Here is a 19,428-nt window from a genome sequence, read left to right on the forward strand (position 1 = left end):
GTGTGTGTGTGTGTGTGTGTGTGTGCCTCTTCTGGGGCTTGAACTCAGGACCTGGGCACTGTCCCTGAGCTTTTGTGCTCAAGGCCAGTGCTCTACCACTTAAGTCACAGCTTTATTTTTGGCTTTATTTAGTTAGTTAGTTTTGGTGGTGGTTAATGGCAGCTAAGAGTCTCACGGACTTGCCTGTCCAGGCTAGCTAATTCTCAAATCTCAGCTTCCTGAGTAGCTAGGATGACAGGCATGAGCGAACAGTGCCTAGTTCTTAAATGAGAAGAGAAGGGCAACTGGAATGTTCCTATTCAATCAAGGGATGAACAAGAAAGAAAAATAGCTCCCGAGAGATGAGCAGAGGTAGAGGTAATGGTTCCGGAAGAGTGACAGATGGAAAGGTAAACAAACGTGTGCGTCTTGTAGCCTGGGGGTGTTTTCTCCCATCCTTGATCTTCATGCTCTGTCTCCCTATCATTGATTCCCCTTTGCTTCAGTTGTTAAGAGTTTCTATTTCTCATAGCCAAGCGATCGCATACCAAAAAGGCTCCACAGCCAGGGATCCTGACCTTGCTTCTGGATGCTTCCTGAAGCCATCTTGAGGGGGTCTACTGTTGGTGGCATCTTTGAGATTGCTGCCCAAACAACTCCACAGGTCATCCAGGGAGATGACCACCCATCCCCCATGCTTTGTGCTAGCTCTGCACACCAGGATCCTTTTCTGCATCATTGACGGCCAGGACTCCTGATATAATAGCAGACTCTTGATATAATTAGCAAGTGCACCACTCTTACAGGAAGAGCTGCTCCCTGGAGTCATGACATCTCTACATCAAAATCAAGCCATTCCTCTGGCTTCCGGGTCCCCAGGGTAGTAGTGTGCATACTTCTAAGCCAATCACTGGTGTTGGATCAGAGGCAGGGAGCTAAGGGACCAGTCTTCCCTTTGAGAGTTCCCAAAGTGTCTCCTCTTAGCTGTTCCCATGGCGACTGGTGAGACCAGGATGGAAACGCATCAGAGGACACAGAGGCCATGCAAGGGTCAATGTATGCGGTTCATCAGCAGCCAGGAGGGAAGACACGTGTAAAGGATCACCCCCACCACAACAGGACACATCTTTCTAGGAGTTTTCAACCTACTCAATATTTCTAGGAAAGTCAGGAGCCACAGGATTTGCTTTCCAAGTCCCACAGATGAATGAGAAGAGGATACGGCCAGTCCAGAACCAGCTTCCACAATGAGGAAAACAAGACGTTCTCCTACATTAAAGGAAGTGAACACGCTCTCCTTTTCCCCCAAACCTAAGCCAGCCTTGAGTCTGCCCCTGTAATGGGTGAGCAACCCAGCTCTGCTGAAAGTGAATGGTAGACATTGCTAGGAAGGGAAAAGCAAAGACTTCAAGGCCAGATGCCCTGCCGGGTTCTCAGAACAGCCAAACCAGGAGGACAGGCAGGAGGAGGCCAGGCCAGGCTGCCAGGAATCCTGAAATACAAAAGACAGGACAGTCAGGAGTGGGGCTTTGGGACTTGGCAACAAACATGAGTTTGGTTCGTTGTCATTCTGCTGCACAGATGACAAAGACAGGACATCCCTCTGGGTTACAAGGCAAGTGATATGGTAGAATCACTAGCCACTTTTTTCCATGTTGTACCAGGCATACAGGAAGGCAATTTTGTTTCCCCCAGTCTCCTTTCCAGGCCACATCTAGCCAATTCAATGTGAGTAGAAGTCACAGATGACATTTGGAGGCCTGATCCTGCCTACTCCCTCAGCCACCATCCAGAATAAGAACGCCAGGGATAAAGGCGTTTCCAGAAGTTACCAGAAGGGAGCAGGAGCCTGAGTTCTCAACAACTACATCGGAAATGCAGCCCCTCCTCCTCCCAGTAAATCATATCATATGTGTAAAAGCAGAGAGGACTTGGTGGTTGTTGGTTTTTGTTACAGCAGCTAGTATTACTTCTACTGACCAACTTTAAAGAAGCCAGAAGACACTGGGTTAAAAAGTACTGCTACTAAGCCGGGCGCTGGTGGCTCACGCCTGTAATCCTAGCTACTCAGGAGGCTGAGATCTGAGGATCGCGGTTCAAAGCCAGCCCGGACAAGAAAGACCGTGAGACTCCTATCTCCAATAAACCACCAGAAAACCGGAAGTGGCGCTGTAGCTCAAGTGGTAGAGCGCTCGCCTTGAGCTGAAGAGCTGAGGGACAACGCCCAGGCCCAGAGTTCAAGCCCCACGACCGACAAAAAAAAAAAAAAAAAAAAAAAAAGTACTGCTATTGAGGCCTAAGTGCCTTAGAATCTTAGATCTATAACTAAGCTGGTCAGTGCCAAACAAGATTTTTTTTAAACCAAGCAAGCAGTAACAACAACAAGAAAAACTTTTACATGCCTTGGTTTCCCTATATGCAAAGCAGAAATATTAACAGAAACTGTTACTTTGCCAGAGTTTGTAAAACTTAAAGGAGTAAAGCTATGTGAAATGTTTAGAACAGTGCCTAGCTTATAGTAGGCACTATCTATGTGTTGGTTTTGAAAAATAGGCTCTAAGATCATGCTGGGGTCATGCCTTATTTGTATCTCACAGTGTACTCAGTATACAGAAATGCAGCATTGGGTGATGATTGTGTTGTACTAGGGATTTTGGAGAAACACGTGGACCCTCTCCCATACTCCCAAATTTGAACTCAGGGCCTGGGCTCTGTCCCTTAGCTTTTCCACTCAACGCTGGGGAGCTACCACTTGAGCCACAGCTCCACTGCCAACATCACTATCACCACCACCACCACCACCACCATCATCATCATCAACAACAACAACAACAATAACAACATCATCATCATTATTCCTGGTTAATTGGAGAAAAGAGTCTCATGGACTTTCCTGCCCAGACTGGCTTTGAACTACAATCCTTAGATCTTAGCTTCCTGAGTAGCTAGGATTACTTGCAGAAGCTACAGGCTCCCAGGTGATATTCAATGATGTTTTTCTGAAACCTCAGAAGAGATTGAGGGAGATAGCAAATGATAGAGACCACGACTCCCTCTTGGGGTGATTTTCCTTCTTGTGGCCAGAAGGATCCAAGCAAAACCCACCCAAAAAATTAGTTGGTTAAACTCCACTGGTGGAAGAGTCCCCTGAGGGACTGGTAACACAAATGGGATTTAAGGTCTCTGACTTCAAGGTGTTTTTACTCTGTCCTCTATCTTTTTGTGAGCATGGTCTGAATGCTATTCTGCATACAGAGGATGTCTTGGATTCCTCTGGGAGATGTTTAGATGGCTGTCTAGCTAGATGGAAAGAAGTTCTTCATGTCTGAGTTCATTAATAGTGAACTTTTGGGCTGGGTAATAGAATCTTAAAGCATGTTTTCTATTCTGTCCCAAATAGTTATCTTCTGTTTATCTGCCTGTTCAACCACATCATTTATCAAAACTCTTCAAAGCTAGGTACCAGAACCTCATGCCTACAATCCTGGCTACTGATGAGGGTGAGATCTGAGGATCAAAGAGTGACAACCTTGACCAAGCAAGCTAAAGAACAGTGCCCAGGTCCTGAGTTCAAACCCCAGTCCTGGCACACACACACACACACACACACACACACACACACACACACACTCACATACACACACACACACCTCTATTCAGATGTTACTGACCTGATCAAATTTTCTCTGGACCTTTTCCAATGTAGTTTGTTAGTGTTGCAGATACTTTTTCTGTACTATCAGCTTCCCACTTGTTTGATCAAGTCATATCTCATTTTGGCAATGAACTGTTGCTCTCTCCATTGCCCTAGTGTTTGCCAATATCTGGTTCACTTTTTCTTTCATTTGGGTACTATCATTTCTTATGAATTTCTTCTAAACCCATGCTGATACTCACTCCTCCTTCCTACTCTGATAATAAAACCATCCAATGTTGACTGGCACGTGGCCATCCAGGCTAATGATAACACTTTTCAGCATCCATAGTTGCCAGGTTTGGCCATGTGACTGTCTATGCACTGGTCATGGAGGAGGAAGTGGAGGTATGAGGTGCTGTTTCCAGAATGTTCCTTAACGCTCATCAATCTCCAAGTTCCTTTGTCTTGTTGCCTAGATGGGAAGGCTGGCTTTCTGGCTGCCATCTTGGACCATAAAAATCGTGGCCACATCCTGCAGATGATGAAGGGGTGTGCTGGAAAAAGCCTGGATCACAGTCTTAATGGTGCCATTCCATTAGCCCTGGATTGTTTGTCTCTAGATTTCATTTTATGTACAAGAGAAATAAGCATTCAACAAATATTTAAGATAGTATTACTAATACTGGTAATTTTCAATCATGCTGTCTTATTTCTAAATTAGCTTGTTCACTTGGATTTTCTGTTTCCCACTGCAAACCATAAGCTGTGTGAGGGCAGGCACCTGATCTTACCATTGTACATTCAATACTTGAACAATGCCTGATACAGCACAAGCAATATATTCTTGGTGTTCGGGGACTGTGCCCTCTGATCAACTGCAGAGCTAGTCTTGAGTCTGTGTTCAGCATCCACAGTCCCTAGTACAGGGCTTGGCACCTAAGTGTGAACTGGGAAGGTTGAAAAGAGGAAGAGGAGAGAGCCAGGAGGATTCCAGGAAAGGCACGTACCTGCCATGCTAGGGGCTCCGCTCATGACGCCAAGGGTCTGGGCACCTGTGAAAGAGATTGACCGTGAGAATCCCCTAATGGTGCGGGGCAGCTGTAGCACTGGGGTTGTGGCTGCTCCAAAATTTCCTGCACTTGGTCATCACAACCCCTGGCAACCCATATGGTGGCCACCTCTGTTATTTGATAGTTGTATATTTGATAGTTAGTATTACTCTTTTTTTTTTTTTGCCAGTACCAGTACAATCACTTGGCTGCTGGCTTGACTGACTCTCTACTATTTTACTCACACCTTCAGTCTGGCTTTTTGCTGATTATTTTGGTGGACTTTTCTTCCAGGCTAACTCCAGATCTCAGCCTCCTGAGTAGCTTAGACTACAGGCATGAGCCACTGGTGTCCAGCTTGACAGATGTCTTCCTAAATGCATTCCATGCATTTGATTTATTTATTTGTTTGTTTGCTTGTTTTTATGTTGCTGGTCCTAAACTCTAGGCTTGAACTCTAAGCTTGAACTCTAGGCCTGTCGCTGTCCCTGAACTCCTTTTGTTCAAGGCTAACATTCTACCCCTTGAGCCACAGCTCCACTTCTGGCTTTTTCTGAAATTCATTGGAGATAAGAGTCTCAGGGACGTTCCTGCCCTGGTTAGCTTTGAACCACGATCCTCAGATCTCAGACTCCTGAGTAGTTAGGATTACAGGCATGAGCCATCAGTGCTTAGTTTTTCCTGCTTTTTAAATTTAGCCTTCCTTGTGAAGCAAGTATCTGCTTGAGCATCTGACTGATGAGAAGACCTAGGCTTACCCTAGTATGTCCAGTTTCAAAGAGGAACTTGCTGACTCCCATCCTCTCCTAGTAATCCTGTGACCCCACAGTTGAGGGGTCAATAAAGGTGCAGAACAACTTGTGGCAGTACCTCTTGTGTGAGCCAGACTATGGCTCATGGAAAGGGGTTTGGTCTAATGTCAAACATAAAGATAACGTGGTTCTGTGACGATTAAACATTGCATTCTTTTTGGGTGTCTGGACTTCTCCATTCTAATGGAAATCAAAACCGTGACAATCCCGAGACCCCATGTGAAGGATGGATGATGGTCTGAAGCAACTGGAGAGAGGCCTCTAGGTTGTATCTCTGAAAGATTGTAGTTGCATTTTGGAAAAATGCCATCACTTGTCAGAAAATCATGCTGTATTTATGCAGGGGTTGGGGTATAGACTTCACCCACAGGCCCTGAGTTATAGGGACGGGGAGGAGGTGCAGTTAGAAGGCCCCATGCTTGGAATCAGACTGAGTGAGGTTCAATCCAAACTCTCATCATGCATGCCCAGGGTGGAGGTGGAGGGAATCTTAGGTGAGTCTTTTTTGCCTCAGTGAGTCTTGATTTCTCTTCTGTAAAATGGGCACAGTTGTAGGAAGATTAACTAAGCCGGTAAATGGTGGAGCTCAGCCTAGTCTCTGGCATAAGGGAGGTCCCTGACAAATGGAAATTTAATTCTCCTTCATAATGGGATAGATTCACCACATGTGGCTAGACTAGGGGTAGAAAGCCCTGAGTAGCCAGGTGCTGGCAGCTCAGGCCTGTAATCCTGGCTACTCAGGAGGCTGAGATCTGAGGGGTGACAGTTCAAAGCCAGCCCATGCAGAGAACCCTGAGAGATTCTGATCAACAACTAATCACCAAAAAGCCAGAAGTGGGAAGTGAGGCTCAAGTAAGTGGTAGAGCACCAGCCTTGAGCAAAAAAGCTAAAGGGGAGTGCCCAGGTCCTGAATTCAAGAGCCAGGACCTGAACACCCACATGCATACATGCACTTGCATGTGCATGCATGCACACGCACACATACACACACATGTGTGGTTGGCATTGGTGGCCTCAGGCATCTGTGGCTGTTAGCACTTGGACAGCTGGGCTAGTCACCAGGATGCAGACACATACCTGTCCTAGTGATGGGTCCCAAGTCTAGAACCCGGGCTAGGTCGATGGCCGCCACTTCACTCCGGAGTTGACTTCTTGAGCAGAACTGGGAGATTTAAAAAAACAAACAAACAAAGATTCTCATATCAAGATTGAAATACACCCAATTCAAGTACACACACACACACACACACACACACACACACACACACACACACACACACACACACACACACACATACACACACACACACACACGCACACGAACATGCACACACAAAGACGTAGATTCCTAAATGGACATCACTAATATTTGGAGGGAAGATGAGATCCAGAATAGCCCTTTCAAAAATTATGAAAAAGAAAAGAACTAAACCTCTAAATATTCATGTTACTTAGTACAATACAGTTATATCTAAGAGGGTTGGCTTACATAATAAGAAATTATATTAGAGAGTTCATATATGAAATAATGTTATTGCAATAGAAGACAAGATGTTTTAGGACTAAATTAGAACCAAAAAATGATGCTATTAGGAAGAATATCTTATTAGCTTGGCCAGCACAAGATCCCCAAAAGAAATTAGATTTTACACACTGAAGAATTGTCACTTTGCAATCTTTATAAACATAATGTAAATATCCTTATTCAAATGTTATTTTTCTCCCTAGTGAAGAGTTAAGTTAGAGTGACCTACCCCCTTGGAGCTTCTTTTCATGAGACTCTTTAAAACTCTATAGTGTTCTGAGGTTTTGCTAACTTCATAAATGTGGAACATAATGAGAGGAAAATTAAAATAAAAGCATGACTCAAAAGATTGAAATGCACGGTTCCTATGCAAACTGTCAGGTCATGGCCCCCTGGGCCTATGATTTGGGCCCATCCACCACAGCGGCACACAGTCATGCTGTGATTTCCTTTTCTTTTCTCTCCTTCTCTTCTCTCTTTTTGTTTGTTTGTTTGTGCCAGTACTGGGGCTTGAACTCAAGGTCTGTCACTCTTGCTTGAATTTTTTTCCCTGAAGACTGATAGTCTATCTACCACTTGAGCCATGCCTTCATTTCCAGCTTTTTGCTGGTCAATTGGGAGATCAGAGCCTTTCAGGGATTTTTCTGTCCCAGCTGGCTTTGAACCATGATCCTCAGGTCTCTGTTTCCTGAGTAGCTAGGATTATAGGTGTGAGAATTCTTGCTGCCTTGTCAAGCCAGGCTTAAATCTCATCTCCATTCTCTATAAACTGTATAATTTGAGGACAAGTGATTTTACTTCTCTATGACGATTCAATAAGACATATCTGGATTTAAGGATTAAAAGGAGACATGCCTGGGCACTGGAATCACAGCTCATGTCTAATTTTTTTCCACCGAGCCTCAGTTTCCTTATCTGTACAATAAGGTCAATTTAAAAAATCTACTTAAAGGGCTGCTAAGAAAGTTAAATTAGATGGGGCATGATGTTTGACACACAATAAATGCTGAAACAGTCAATGCCAGGATAAGCATCCTTTTATCTGAAATATCTGGGGCCAGATGTATTTCAGGCTTCAGAATTGTTCAGCTTTTGAAACATCTCCATAGACATTCTCAATCAATCATGCATAATCTGAAGATCAGAAACCTCAGTGATGCTCCCAAATCCTAAACTTCTTTTTATTTTTTGAGACAGGCTTTCACTATGCTCAGGCTGACCTCAAACTCACTCGACAACCTAACTTGTTGGTTCTCCGGGCTCAGCCTCCTGAGTGCTGGGATCAAAAGCTAGACATTTGGGGCTCAAAAAGTTTCCAACTTCAGGCCCTTTGGGATTTTCAGATTTTTCTGGGGTCAGGAATGGTCACCTTGTGTTATTATAATCATTCAGCAAAATGCCCGGTGCCAGTGGCTCACGCCTGAAATGCTAGCTTCTGAGGAGCTGAGATCTAAGGATCATGGTTCAAAGTCAGCTTGGGCAGAAAAATCCATGAGACTCTTATTTCCAATTTATGACCAAAAAAAACTGGAAGCAGAGCTGTGGCTCAAGCAGTAAAGTCCTGACTTTGAATGAAAAAGCTAAGGGTCAGCACCTAGGCCCTGAGTTCCAGTACTGGCGTGTGTGTGCGTGCGCGCGCGTGCACACACGCACACACACACACACAACACATACACAAATACACACACAACACATACACAAATGTCTTGTGCCAAAGAAAACTGATCTACCTCCTGGAGACACAAGAAGTGCTCAATAAATGGGTTGTGGGGGAAAGAGGGTTTAAAATTTATCTATCCACCCTTCCTCCTCCTCTCCCTCTACGCTCACATAGTTCCATCCACCCATCTGTCTTCTCATCTCTTCCAGAATCCACCCAACCAACCAACATACCTCCTTCTATCTATCCATCCATTCATCCATCACCCATCCATCTTTCTCTCCATCTAAAATCCCATATATAGAGAGAGAGGCGGGGGGAGGGAGGGGGAAGAGGGAGAGCTTCTTGGGTACCAAGCCTCGTGCCAGGCTCAGAATAACCCAATCCAAAGAGATACTCACGGGCTGGCACTGTTCTTGGAGGGAATCGCAGAGGTGGACCTCACAATGCAGGTAAACAAGGTCGTGATTTCCAGCAAACATGAACATCTGGACGGAGAACCGGCTTTGCGCGGAAATGCCATTTTCCACCACGCTGATAGTGGAATCATGTTGATTTGGGCAGCTGGGAAGGTGGAAAGATGAAGGTGTAACTTCCACAGCAACATCACTTTGGTGAGCCCTCATGAGCCACACTGCTGGGTAGCCTGTCATCATGGTAGAGTAGACTTTACTCCTCTGTGTCTATTTCGTCAGCCCACGTGCTGTAATCCTGTAAAGTTCCAGGCTAACCTAACCTAGCTAAGGGGGGTTTCTGGCAGGTTGATTAACCTGACTGAGCCTCCATGTTTCTTTTTTAATTTTGTGTCAGTTTGAGGGCTCGAACTCAGGGCCTGGGCAATTGTCCCTGCGCTTTTGTGTTCAAGGCAAGTGCTTTACCACTTGAGCCACAGCTCTACTTCCAGTTTTCTGGTGGTTCATTGGCAATAAGAGTCTCATAGACTTTCCTGCCTGGGCTGGCTTCAGAAATGCACTCCTCAGATCTCAATATCCTGAGTAGCTAGGATTACAGGCATGAGCCACTGGTGCCCAGCTCAAGCCTCAATATTCTTATCTGTAAAGTGAATACTCACCTTGCAGCATTGATGTGAGCATTTAATAAGACTCTGTGTATATTGCTTACCTACCACAGAGCTCAGCACACAGCAAAGCTCCATGATAAATATTATCCAGTGCTGTTACTATGATTTTAAGCATGATCTATAAATATGCATTTTCCTTTGTTTTTGTTAGTAAAGGTGTTAAAGTGATATCTGTCCCATAAATATTTGTCATATCATTTTCATGTTGGTCAATGCTAATGCCCTGTAGAATAGCCCATTATTACTTAATTGAGCTATATTTGAAACCTGATTGTATTGCCAAAGTTGTGGAGGACACTGAAAATGCCAATGCATTTTCAGGTACACGCCTCTAATTTTAGCTACTCTGGAGGTAGAAATCAGAAGGAGCTCAGTGTGAAGAGAGTCTGGGCAACAAAAGTTCACAAGACCCCATCTTAACAGACAAAGCTGGTTCTTATGCAATGTGCACCTGTCATCTCAACTACTCAGGAAGTGTAAATACGAAGATCATGATCTAGACTGACCAGGGAGAAATGCAAACAAACAAACAAAAAGACTGGTGGAATGGCTTGAGTGCCGGCTAGTAGCAAGCATAGGTCTGGAGTTCAAGTCCCAGTAGCACCTCCCACCAAATAGAATATCGAAATGAAAATAACTGACATTTCTTAACCCTGTTCACCTTACTTGAATGAATACATTGAGCTTAATGCACCATTCCTGTGACATTCTTGGATCAAAAGGTATGGTTATAATATGTCATTCCAGTTTATTTCTTAATGAGGTAAGTCAGCTTAACCAGCTGTCAGACATGGATGATGTGAACATTTCCCTCCCTCCCCCCAATTTTATTAAGGTCAAAAGCTAAGGCCGGAGAGTCACCTGTTTCGGATGATGAAATACTTCACAGGGTCATCCTTGTCTTCTGTGGGAGTGGCATAGCAGTTCCTCAACAACAGGTTAAACCTGGAGGTGTCACCTTGCTCCAAGATGGCGCCCACGTATAGCATGGATTCCACCGGCAGCACCACTTTGATCCCTTCGTAAGGAACCATGTAGTTCTGGTCTTGGAAGAGAGCCATCCTGACTGTGAACTCTCCCGACCCATCCACACTGACATTCAGGGAACTGAGAGAGGGAAAGTACAAGAGGGGGACACGTCAGGTTTTGAGCAAAAGAAGAGCAACAGAAATCAAGTCCTATGCTTATAGCAAGGCACACCTCTGCCCTTAAAGCAATTCAACCATCCATGCACACAGAGCATTTACCAGTTTCTAGGGGCTAAACCTGACAAACAGATGAGTCTGTCGTTAGGACTTCCACTGATTTTCCCCCACAGGGCAGGTCACATCTATCCCTCACTCAAAGCCCAGGGGTTGGAGCATGTCATTACCATCTTATTATTGGGACCAATTCTAGGAATTTACAATTTTCAACCTCAAATCCCTTCTCTTCACCACATCATCTTCAATTAAAAGTCAAATTTGAAGCTGGGCACCAATGGCTCAGGTCTCTCTAATCCAAGCTACTCAGGAGGTTGAGATCTAAGGATGGTGGTTCAAAGCTAGGCCAGGCAGGAAAGTTGGTGAGATTCTTATCTCCAATCAACCACCAAAAAGCTGGAAGTGGAGGTGTGGCTCAAGTGGTAGAGTGTTAGCCTTGAGCAAAAAAGCTAAGGAAGAGCACACAGTCCCTCAGTTCAAAAACCAACATACACATACACACACACACACACACACACACACACACACACACACACATACACACACACACACGTCCATTTGAACAGGACGAGTGACTTTCATTTGGTCTTCTTTATGAACTATGGATCCCAACAGGATACAATTTGAAAACCTCTAAACTCAGTCTAACTGATCTAACCCTTTTGATCCTGACTTTCTGTATACCCAGGAGGTGGTAAGGGAATGGGACAGGCATTGTGGGTTTCTGACAGCTCAGAAAACTCCCCAGGTAAGCCTAGGAATGCTAGAGACCTGACTTCCATGGGCCTCCTTCCTGGCACAGGGGCTCACTGGTGAGTGAAATAGACAAAGGCCCCACCTAGATCAAATCTTACCCAAGGTGTTGCTTAGTTCTACTTCTAGTGCTGTGTACTCAGTCAGAGGTGGTCTCAACTTAGACCTCAAGTCTGCTGCAACATCTCCCCAGCCTCCCACCTTCATCATCCCACCCCATCAGATGAAGGCTGGGACATCGGTACCCTCACTCAGTGCACACCGTGTTTCTCCTACATAGCATGCACCTTGTTCATAAATCATTACTACTATAATTAGCAGTTGAATGCCTTTCTCTCTCAAGATGAACAAACTCAATCTGTGTTTTCTTATGAGTAATGTTTCCTTCTGCAGGACGACTTCCAGAATCTTAATCCCAAAGCATTCTACACGTGCTTTGGTTTATATGGACTGTCCTTCATGAACCATCCACGAATGTTTGTGGAATAAATAATGGAACAAGTAGACATTCTCAAATGAGATACAGGAGGAACTGTACTGGGAGTGTGACTGGGAGTTGGGGGTATAGGTCAAAGGGCAAGGTCAACGCCATACCTCACAATGGGCTGAAGCGCAGTTTGGAGGCTGACCCTCATATCCAAGGGGTAGGCACACTGGAAGTTGATGTTGATGAAAAAGTCCCTGATGATAAAATCATTGGCCAAGGAGAGGGTGTTCTTGTAAATGGCATGGGTTCCATTTCTCTTTGGTATTAAAAAAAAAAAAAAAAGAATGATGGGTGGGTAGATCTTGAACTCAGATCTCTCTGATTCCAGAGTCAAATGCTGATAATCTTAGCTATTCTGGAGGTGGAAATCAGAAGGAGCTCAGTTTGAAGAGAGTCTGGGCAACAAAAGTTCACAAGGCCCCATCTTAACAGACAAAGCTGGTTCTCATGCAATGTGCACCTGTCATCTCAACTACTTAGGAAGTATAAATAGGAGGATCATGGTCCAGACTGACCAATGCAAGATGCTTCCAGAGGGGGGAAAAAAAAGCACCCACCCTGCTTTCTGGAGGAAGAGATGAAGGAGACTTCTCCAGAATAAAACCAGGAGGAACCCAGAATAAAAATGAGAACAATAGATGACTGACCCTGGAGAGGAATCAAGGACCTCCATGATCACTTCTCTGTGTGTTCCTCCCCACATCTTCCCTAAGTAAAGTTCATCATAATCCTAACTTACATTGATAGAGCTGCCATGTCAATCCGTCTTGGACTCTTCATATCCAGTACACCCAGAGAGGTTAAGTAACTGGCCCATGATCTCACAGCTACTAAGATAGGTTCCATTAGCCTGCCTCTGGCTCTTCTGGCAACGGTGGCATGAACAACCCTTACCTCCAGAATATTCCCACAGGCACTAGCCCGGACGGGGCTGGTGGTAGACACCCAGTTTCCATCCTCTGTCTGCATCACGCTGCTGCAGTTCCAATCTTTCAGGTAGGCAATGATCTCCTCCCCAAAGCCCAGGGGTCCCAGCAAACACTTATCCAGCTTCACCTTGATCTCTTGGGCCCCACAGTCCAGCTGAGGCTGCAAATTGTGAACATCTGCAAAGCCAAGAGTTGGATCAAGTGGAGACATAGGACACAGCTTATTTTCCTTGCCCTTTGGCAAAAAGCACCACACCCACCAGGAGACTAAAAGGAGCCTGAGACCCAGGAGGAATTTATACATAGTTCTGCTCCAAGATTTCCCAAGCACCCTGTGTGCAGGCTTGGCTAATGTTCTTCTTGAACATTGAGGTATTAAAATCAAAGCTAGGTGGCTCTTCTGCAGAGCCAGCATCCCTAGCCAGGTTTTTGACTGTTGTATTCATCCATACATTCATACATTCCCTCAATGTCCCTCCAATGAGTTCTTCATGGGCATCCTGTTCCAGTGGTCATAGATGAAGACTCTGTGGATACTTGAACACCACTCTCAGACTTGTGGAGTTCTTGTCTTTTATTTCAGTGTTGCCCATCAGTTCCAGCCTGCTCCTCCCTGAACCATTTCCTGAGGCTGTGGTCCAGAGGCTGGCCTCTACCTTTCCTCTGCTCCTACCTTTTCTCATCTTTGCAAACCCACTGGCTTTGTGGCACTGTAGACTGGAGAACCTGTGGGATGTCCCCCATCCTCAGCTTTATTCCTCACCCCTGACTCAGACCCCTACCCTCCAAGACTCCCCTGTCCCTACTCTGCCCACTCAAGAGAGGAGCCAGCAGCCCCGAGAGCTGCTCACCAGAGTCACTGAGATCCTTTCTGCAGACACAGCTCCAGACACCATCTTGAGCCAGGCACTCCTCCTCGGGACGACACTCCTTCTCGCATGAGCTCGGCACGGTGGAGGGATCTAGAGGATGAAGGATGAAAGAAGAGGGTCAGGATGGAGAGCAGGGTGGAGGTGAGATGCCCAGGTCCAAACTTCTCATTCCACTGCAGTGCAAGAGTTTTTCTAAGGGGGTGAAAGACCTTAAACTCAGTTTAAGGCCAGGCCTTAAACTCAGATTATGGCTTCCAGATTCCCAATCTGGGGTGAAGCTTTGAAGGCTTTAGAAGGCTTACCACACACCAAACCTTAGCTTGGCTGGTTCCCATGGTAATGGTGTGAGATGGTGCAGCACCATAGCAAAAGCCCATCGAGGCCCGAGTAGAGTGCCTGGGTTCAGATCCTCACTTTACTACAGTGGGTGTCAGTCACTGTTGTTGCTCACCTGTGCAGTATCTCAGAGAGCATTGAGGGGTGCCCTCCAACCGGTACACATGGTACCCTTCTGGGCAGGCCTTCACCAGCACCTCCGACTGCCAGAAACAACAGTTTTCGCTCCAGTGGGCACAGGCAGTGCGGTTGACAATGCCATCGCCCAGGACAGGGTGGGGCCCGTCCAGCCACATGGGAGCGGCTGTCTGGCATCGAAACACTGGGACGCAGGTCTCCGGCATCCGGATTCCTCCTTCGCCCACAAAGCGGTACCAGCCATGCATGTCCTGATCACACAGCTGCGATTCTTCTGTGTTCTGCGTGCTGCGAGTCGGATCATCCAGCAGGGTATAATTTTGGCAGGGGTCAAAACAGAGGTTGGCGTCTGGGGTGCCAGGGTCTCCACATACCAAGTCCACCTTATAGGAACTGGCTTCTCTGGGTTTTCTGTAATCTGAGAAATGGAAAGAAGTGTGCTTGAGAAGAGGTTATTAGGTGACTCGTGGCCTCTGGGATTTTTACACCCTGCCCTTCCTCTTGCTTTAGATGTGCCAAGGACCAAATGAAGCTAACAGACACAATATTCACTATTACACACCAGCACCTGGAGACCAGATCATTTGTGAGGACTTTGTATGGTATTTAAATGCACTGAGATCAGGGCCACTTCCCTGTCCAATGCTCCATTGCCCCTGATACCATGCAAGGCGGTCCCACTTCTCTGTGTGTGTGTGTGTGTGTGTGTGTGTGTGTGTGTGTGTGTGTGTGTGTTCACACTCTCGCTTTGCTTTTTCACTCAAGGCTGGTGCTCTGCTACTTGAACCAGTCTCCACTTCTGGCCTTTTGCTGGTCAACCAGAGCTTCTAGAAGCCTCATGGGATTTTTTTGGCTCTAGGCTGCCTTCAAATTAGGATATTCAGGTCTCGGCCTCCTGAGTAGCTAGGATTATAAGCGTGAGCCATTGGTGCCTTCCTGCTCTGTTTGACCAATATGTGATTCCTGAAAGGGTCCTGCTAGCCCCCTGGGGAAGCCCTCAAGCTTTATTTGAATAAATAAAGTAGAAATGAGAAGTTGTCCCAGAGCTTGCCTTGGAAGCACCGAAACTGAAATGAAGAAATCCTAAACCCCTCCCATTCCCAGAAACCTGAGACACGTCCCCAAATTCACCAATACGGTTCTAACTCCAGATGTCTCAACCCTGCGCAGCTGGAGTGCTGGTGGGACCTTCTTTCTGGTGGAGTCATCTTTACAACAGAACATAGAACATGTACCAGACTTCCTGGCCACCATCCAGCACCCCACCAGATGCCAGAAGCGGCCCCTACCCCCACACCCAAGTTGGCTCCAGACATTACCAAATGTCTATTGGGAGGCAAAGTCATCTGCAGTGGAGAAACACTGACTAGGACCATGTCTGATAGTTGATCTCCTGTGATTGGTTCCTTGAGCACTTTAGGGGCTGTGATGTATAAAGAGGCAGACAAGGGATGAAATGGGGTGGCCAGGCTGGTCCAAGGGTTTCATCCAGCTCTTCATCTGTTGTCCAGGAACCTTAGCAGGTCATGAGCTCTCCTGAGACTCACCTGCAAAAGCGCCCTGAGAACTAGTTTCCCACACCCCCCCCCATGCCTATGATTGTGCCATTTCTAAACCTGGGTGTCTGCCTATCCTATTTATTGACTTACAAGGTTTCTTTCAAAGACTATCTTTAAAAATTGGTTTTATCTTAAAGTAATGTCAGTGACAACATAGGTATGGTGCACTAAATGATAGTATTTCATATGTATGAAAACAAATAAACAAGTATTAAAAAATAGTGAACGTAGCTGGGTGCCAGCAGCTTGCACCTGTAACCCTAGCTATTCAGGAGGCTGAGAGCTGAGGATCAAGGTACAAAGCCAGCCCAAGCAGGATAGCCTGTGAAACTCTTTATCTCCAATTAGCCCCCCAAAAGCCCAAACATAGGGCTATAGCTCAAGTTGTAGACTGACAGCCTTGAGTGAAAAAATTCAGGGACAGCATCCAGATCCTAAGTTCAAATCCCAGGTGTGGTGCATGTATGTGGGTGCATGCACACACACACACACACACACACACACACACACACACACACACATCGAAAGAGCTTGTCATGACTGGAGTCCTGTTGGTATGTGTACGCTGCATTTGAGAACTAAAGCCTTAAAGATTGCTAGGGGATGCATGCAGTAGGGTGACTAGTATAAAATGCCCAGTAGGGCATATCCAAGTTAAGCCAGTTGACTCTAGTTCTGATTATGTGGTTTGATTCTGATGCCTTGAATGGACAAAGAAGGTCCGTGGGATCACATTCTTATGACACGTCACAGAGGCCTCTCAGAAGGCGATTTTCCCAGCTGTTTGGTTTAAGGAAACCAAAGGAAAATATGTTTGGTTTAAGGTAACCAATGGCTGTCTTTGTTAGTCTTGGATCGCATCCAAAACACCTCTGTATCTTCTCATGGGAGGCTGGGAGCCGAGTTCTTCCAAAGCCTCCCTCCCCCCATACACACAGGGCTCACATGTGCTCTCTCTTTGGTCTAAATCCTTTCTTTGTCAGGTTTCTAAGCTGCCCAGTTCATAGAGTGCTGAGAGATACTGGAGAGACAGATAAAGCTTTTCCACTCTGCCGATCAGCACTGCGATGCAGAGTTGGAGAGAATACTCGCCCAAACCAAGTGGCCTGGATGCTTGACCTCCTCAGCATCTCCAGCCTGGGACCCTACCAGACACAGGCACAGGCAACCATGGAAACTGGCTTCCCCTGCTTTCCCGGGGAATTTCTAACTGAACTCAGAGTGCCTGATGCCAGGTTCCCTTTCTGCTTTCCAAGTTCTCCTTGATCTCCAGCTCTGAATCTTTGCCTTGGACCTGCCTCCTCCTCCTGTTGCCCTGAGACACCTTGTCTGTTCCTCGCCACCACCACCCCTCCCCACATCTTTGTGGGCATCCGAGATGCCAGGTGAGACTAGTACTCGCCTTGGAGCGCTTCAGATGCCAGGGTCAGAACACAGGAGGCCAAGGCCAGCCACAGGAGGTCTGAGCCTATCATCGTTCTTTTCAAAAGGTGAGAGCCGTAGGTCACTTCAGCGCGTGCGCACTCCCCATGCAGCTGCACGAGAGGGAAACAAATGCTCTACAGGGGCAGGAGGCACACGTGCTCACCTTCCAGAGCAAGGGTCGGATGAGAACCCACAGCCTTCAGCACTGGCCCTGTGGCACCATTTGCACCCAAGCTTCTAACTTACCTTGCGACAAGCAAGGCTCAGTGCCATCCTACAGAACACACCTTCTCACCTCCTCACTCTAATGAGGCCAAGGTTGAAGAGTTCATGAATCCAGGCAAGATTTATCAGGCTACTTGGCTTCTATGTGTAAGCAAGCTGTTGCAGGTTAGTTTGCTCAGGCTGGGCGCTGATAGCTCACACCTGTAATCCTAGCTACTCAGGAGGCTGACATCTGAGGATCAAGGTTCAAAGCCAGCTGGGCAGGAAAGTTTGTGAGATTCTTATCTTCAATGAACTACTCAAAAAAAGTCCGCAAGTGGCACTGTGGCTCAAGTGGTAGAACGCTAGCCTTGAACACAAAGAAGCTCAGGGACAGAGCCCAGGCCCTGAGTTCAAGTCCTAAGACTAGCAAAACACAAAGTTGTTTGCTTAAGCCCACATACCCCTGTTCTCAAAAATGGAGCCAAGGGCTTCCTTCCTGAAGGGATCCATTGCTTCAGAGCAGATATGACTTCCTTCAATGAGGTGGATCAATTACAGGAATAGAGGACTTACCAAGGGGATGACGTTGACAGCAAGCAAAGCTGTAGAATGTTCTAGAAGGGTGTCAGGACTTCAGACGATCTGTTTCTGGAAGGGACATGGCAGACATGACAGGAGAGAGCTGGGATGGGGGACCACAGGGACCATACTTCCTAGAGATGTCTCCCCACCCCAGAGGAGAGCAGGTGTGTGAAACCAGGCTGAGTCCAGTCAGACAATGATTCCAGAAGTGCTCGACTGTGGCCAAGCCCCACACTCCTCCCTGGGTTCTGTTCTGTTTTCCAGAAACACACAGTCCTCCCGGATCCAGGGAGGTAAGGAGAGTCATCTCCCAAGGAGGAAGAAGAAGCTCACAGTAGCTCAGAATAGGACTTACCTTGGGGTAAGAACCCAGAACTTTCCTCTCCGTCCTGTGAGCTGTGAGAATACAGCCTGCTGTGGGCTTTTTATGGGAATTTTCCACCCATGTGGCCACTCGTGATTGGTGCTATGGTCGGACTCAGGTTAGATTCCCAGGAAAGATAAGCAATTTACCACAAAAGGTGGCGAAAGAAGGGCCCTAACCCCACCCCTCCCCTGCCCAAATCCATCCCACCCCATGTAAATGCTTCCAGAAGATTCTCCTTCATGCAAATGCTTCTCCATAAACAATCACAATATATACAGAACGTTGAATTCATGGGACAGTGTCGATTTTCAGCCATTCCTTTTCACAAATCTAATCCTTATAATAAACCCTTGTGGTAAGTCCATGTATATTTGATTGGGGCAAATATTTATCCCTCCACCTCTGCCACCTGCCACCCGCAACCCAAATACTAATGAAAAGGAAGTTGCAATATGTAAAGGAAAGCGGTGAAAAAAATAAACAAGTACTTGTTTGCACAATAAGCTTTCAGAAGGATCTTGTGTGCCAAGTTAATGACCCAACAGCCATTCTGGCCTTTATTAGCTTGGAGGCCCCTGAGGGCAAGGGATAAAAAGGAGAAAGAATGGATGGATGAGTGTTTCTTAGACTTGGCTCACAGAGTCTACCCAGATCTTTAGTATGGAGACATCTGCAAAGGGTCCATTTGGTCCATGGTGATTTGTGCAAAGGAAAATGGGAAGCCCCTGAACTTCCCAAGCTTTCCTCCAATCCCTGCATGCAGTGGAAGACATAGAACTGATCTGAGAATGTGAATCTGCAGGCCTGACCCTAGGGTTGAACTTGTGG

The 19,428-nt window shown here is 46.3% G+C and overlaps 1 protein-coding gene across 1 annotated transcript; it reads right to left on the minus strand.

Annotated features, from left to right (window-relative positions):
• Window positions 1-1,017: 1,017 nt before the first annotated feature.
• LOC138814923 (pancreatic secretory granule membrane major glycoprotein GP2-like) lies at window positions 1,018-18,714 on the minus strand. Its single transcript, XM_070004050.1, has 12 exons — window positions 18,589-18,714; window positions 18,225-18,299; window positions 17,422-17,554; window positions 14,438-14,878; window positions 13,966-14,076; window positions 13,080-13,291; window positions 12,293-12,441; window positions 10,605-10,850; window positions 9,064-9,226; window positions 6,555-6,639; window positions 4,624-4,668; window positions 1,018-1,471 (listed from the first exon to the last, which is right to left on the minus strand). The coding sequence occupies exons 3-12, from the start codon at window positions 17,492-17,494 to the stop codon at window positions 1,413-1,415; spliced, it is 1,584 nt and encodes a 527-aa protein (XP_069860151.1). The 5' UTR covers window positions 17,495-17,554; window positions 18,225-18,299; window positions 18,589-18,714; the 3' UTR covers window positions 1,018-1,412.
• Between the last annotated feature and the right edge of the window lie 714 nt (window positions 18,715-19,428).

This window comes from Dipodomys merriami, unplaced genomic scaffold (assembly GCF_024711535.1).
Source record: "Dipodomys merriami isolate MVZ:Mamm:240054 unplaced genomic scaffold, mDipMer1.0.p SCAF_62, whole genome shotgun sequence".
Lineage (NCBI taxonomy): Eukaryota > Metazoa > Chordata > Mammalia > Rodentia > Heteromyidae > Dipodomys > Dipodomys merriami.

What these genes read in the sequence shown, in the direction of transcription:
- LOC138814923 (XM_070004050.1), bottom strand. Translation starts at nt 17,494, where the DNA reads ATGATAGGCTCAGACCTCCTGTGGCTGGCCTTGGCCTCCTGTGTTCTG. An exon ending in GGGACCCATCACTAGGACAG is followed by an intron (nt 4,669 to 6,554) that starts GTATGTGTCTGC and finishes TCTCTTTCACAG; the next exon opens with GTGCCCAGACCCTTGGCGTC. An exon ending in CGGAGCCCCTAGCATGGCAG is followed by an intron (nt 1,472 to 4,623) that starts GTACGTGCCTTT and finishes TTTGTATTTCAG; the next exon opens with GATTCCTGGCAGCCTGGCCT.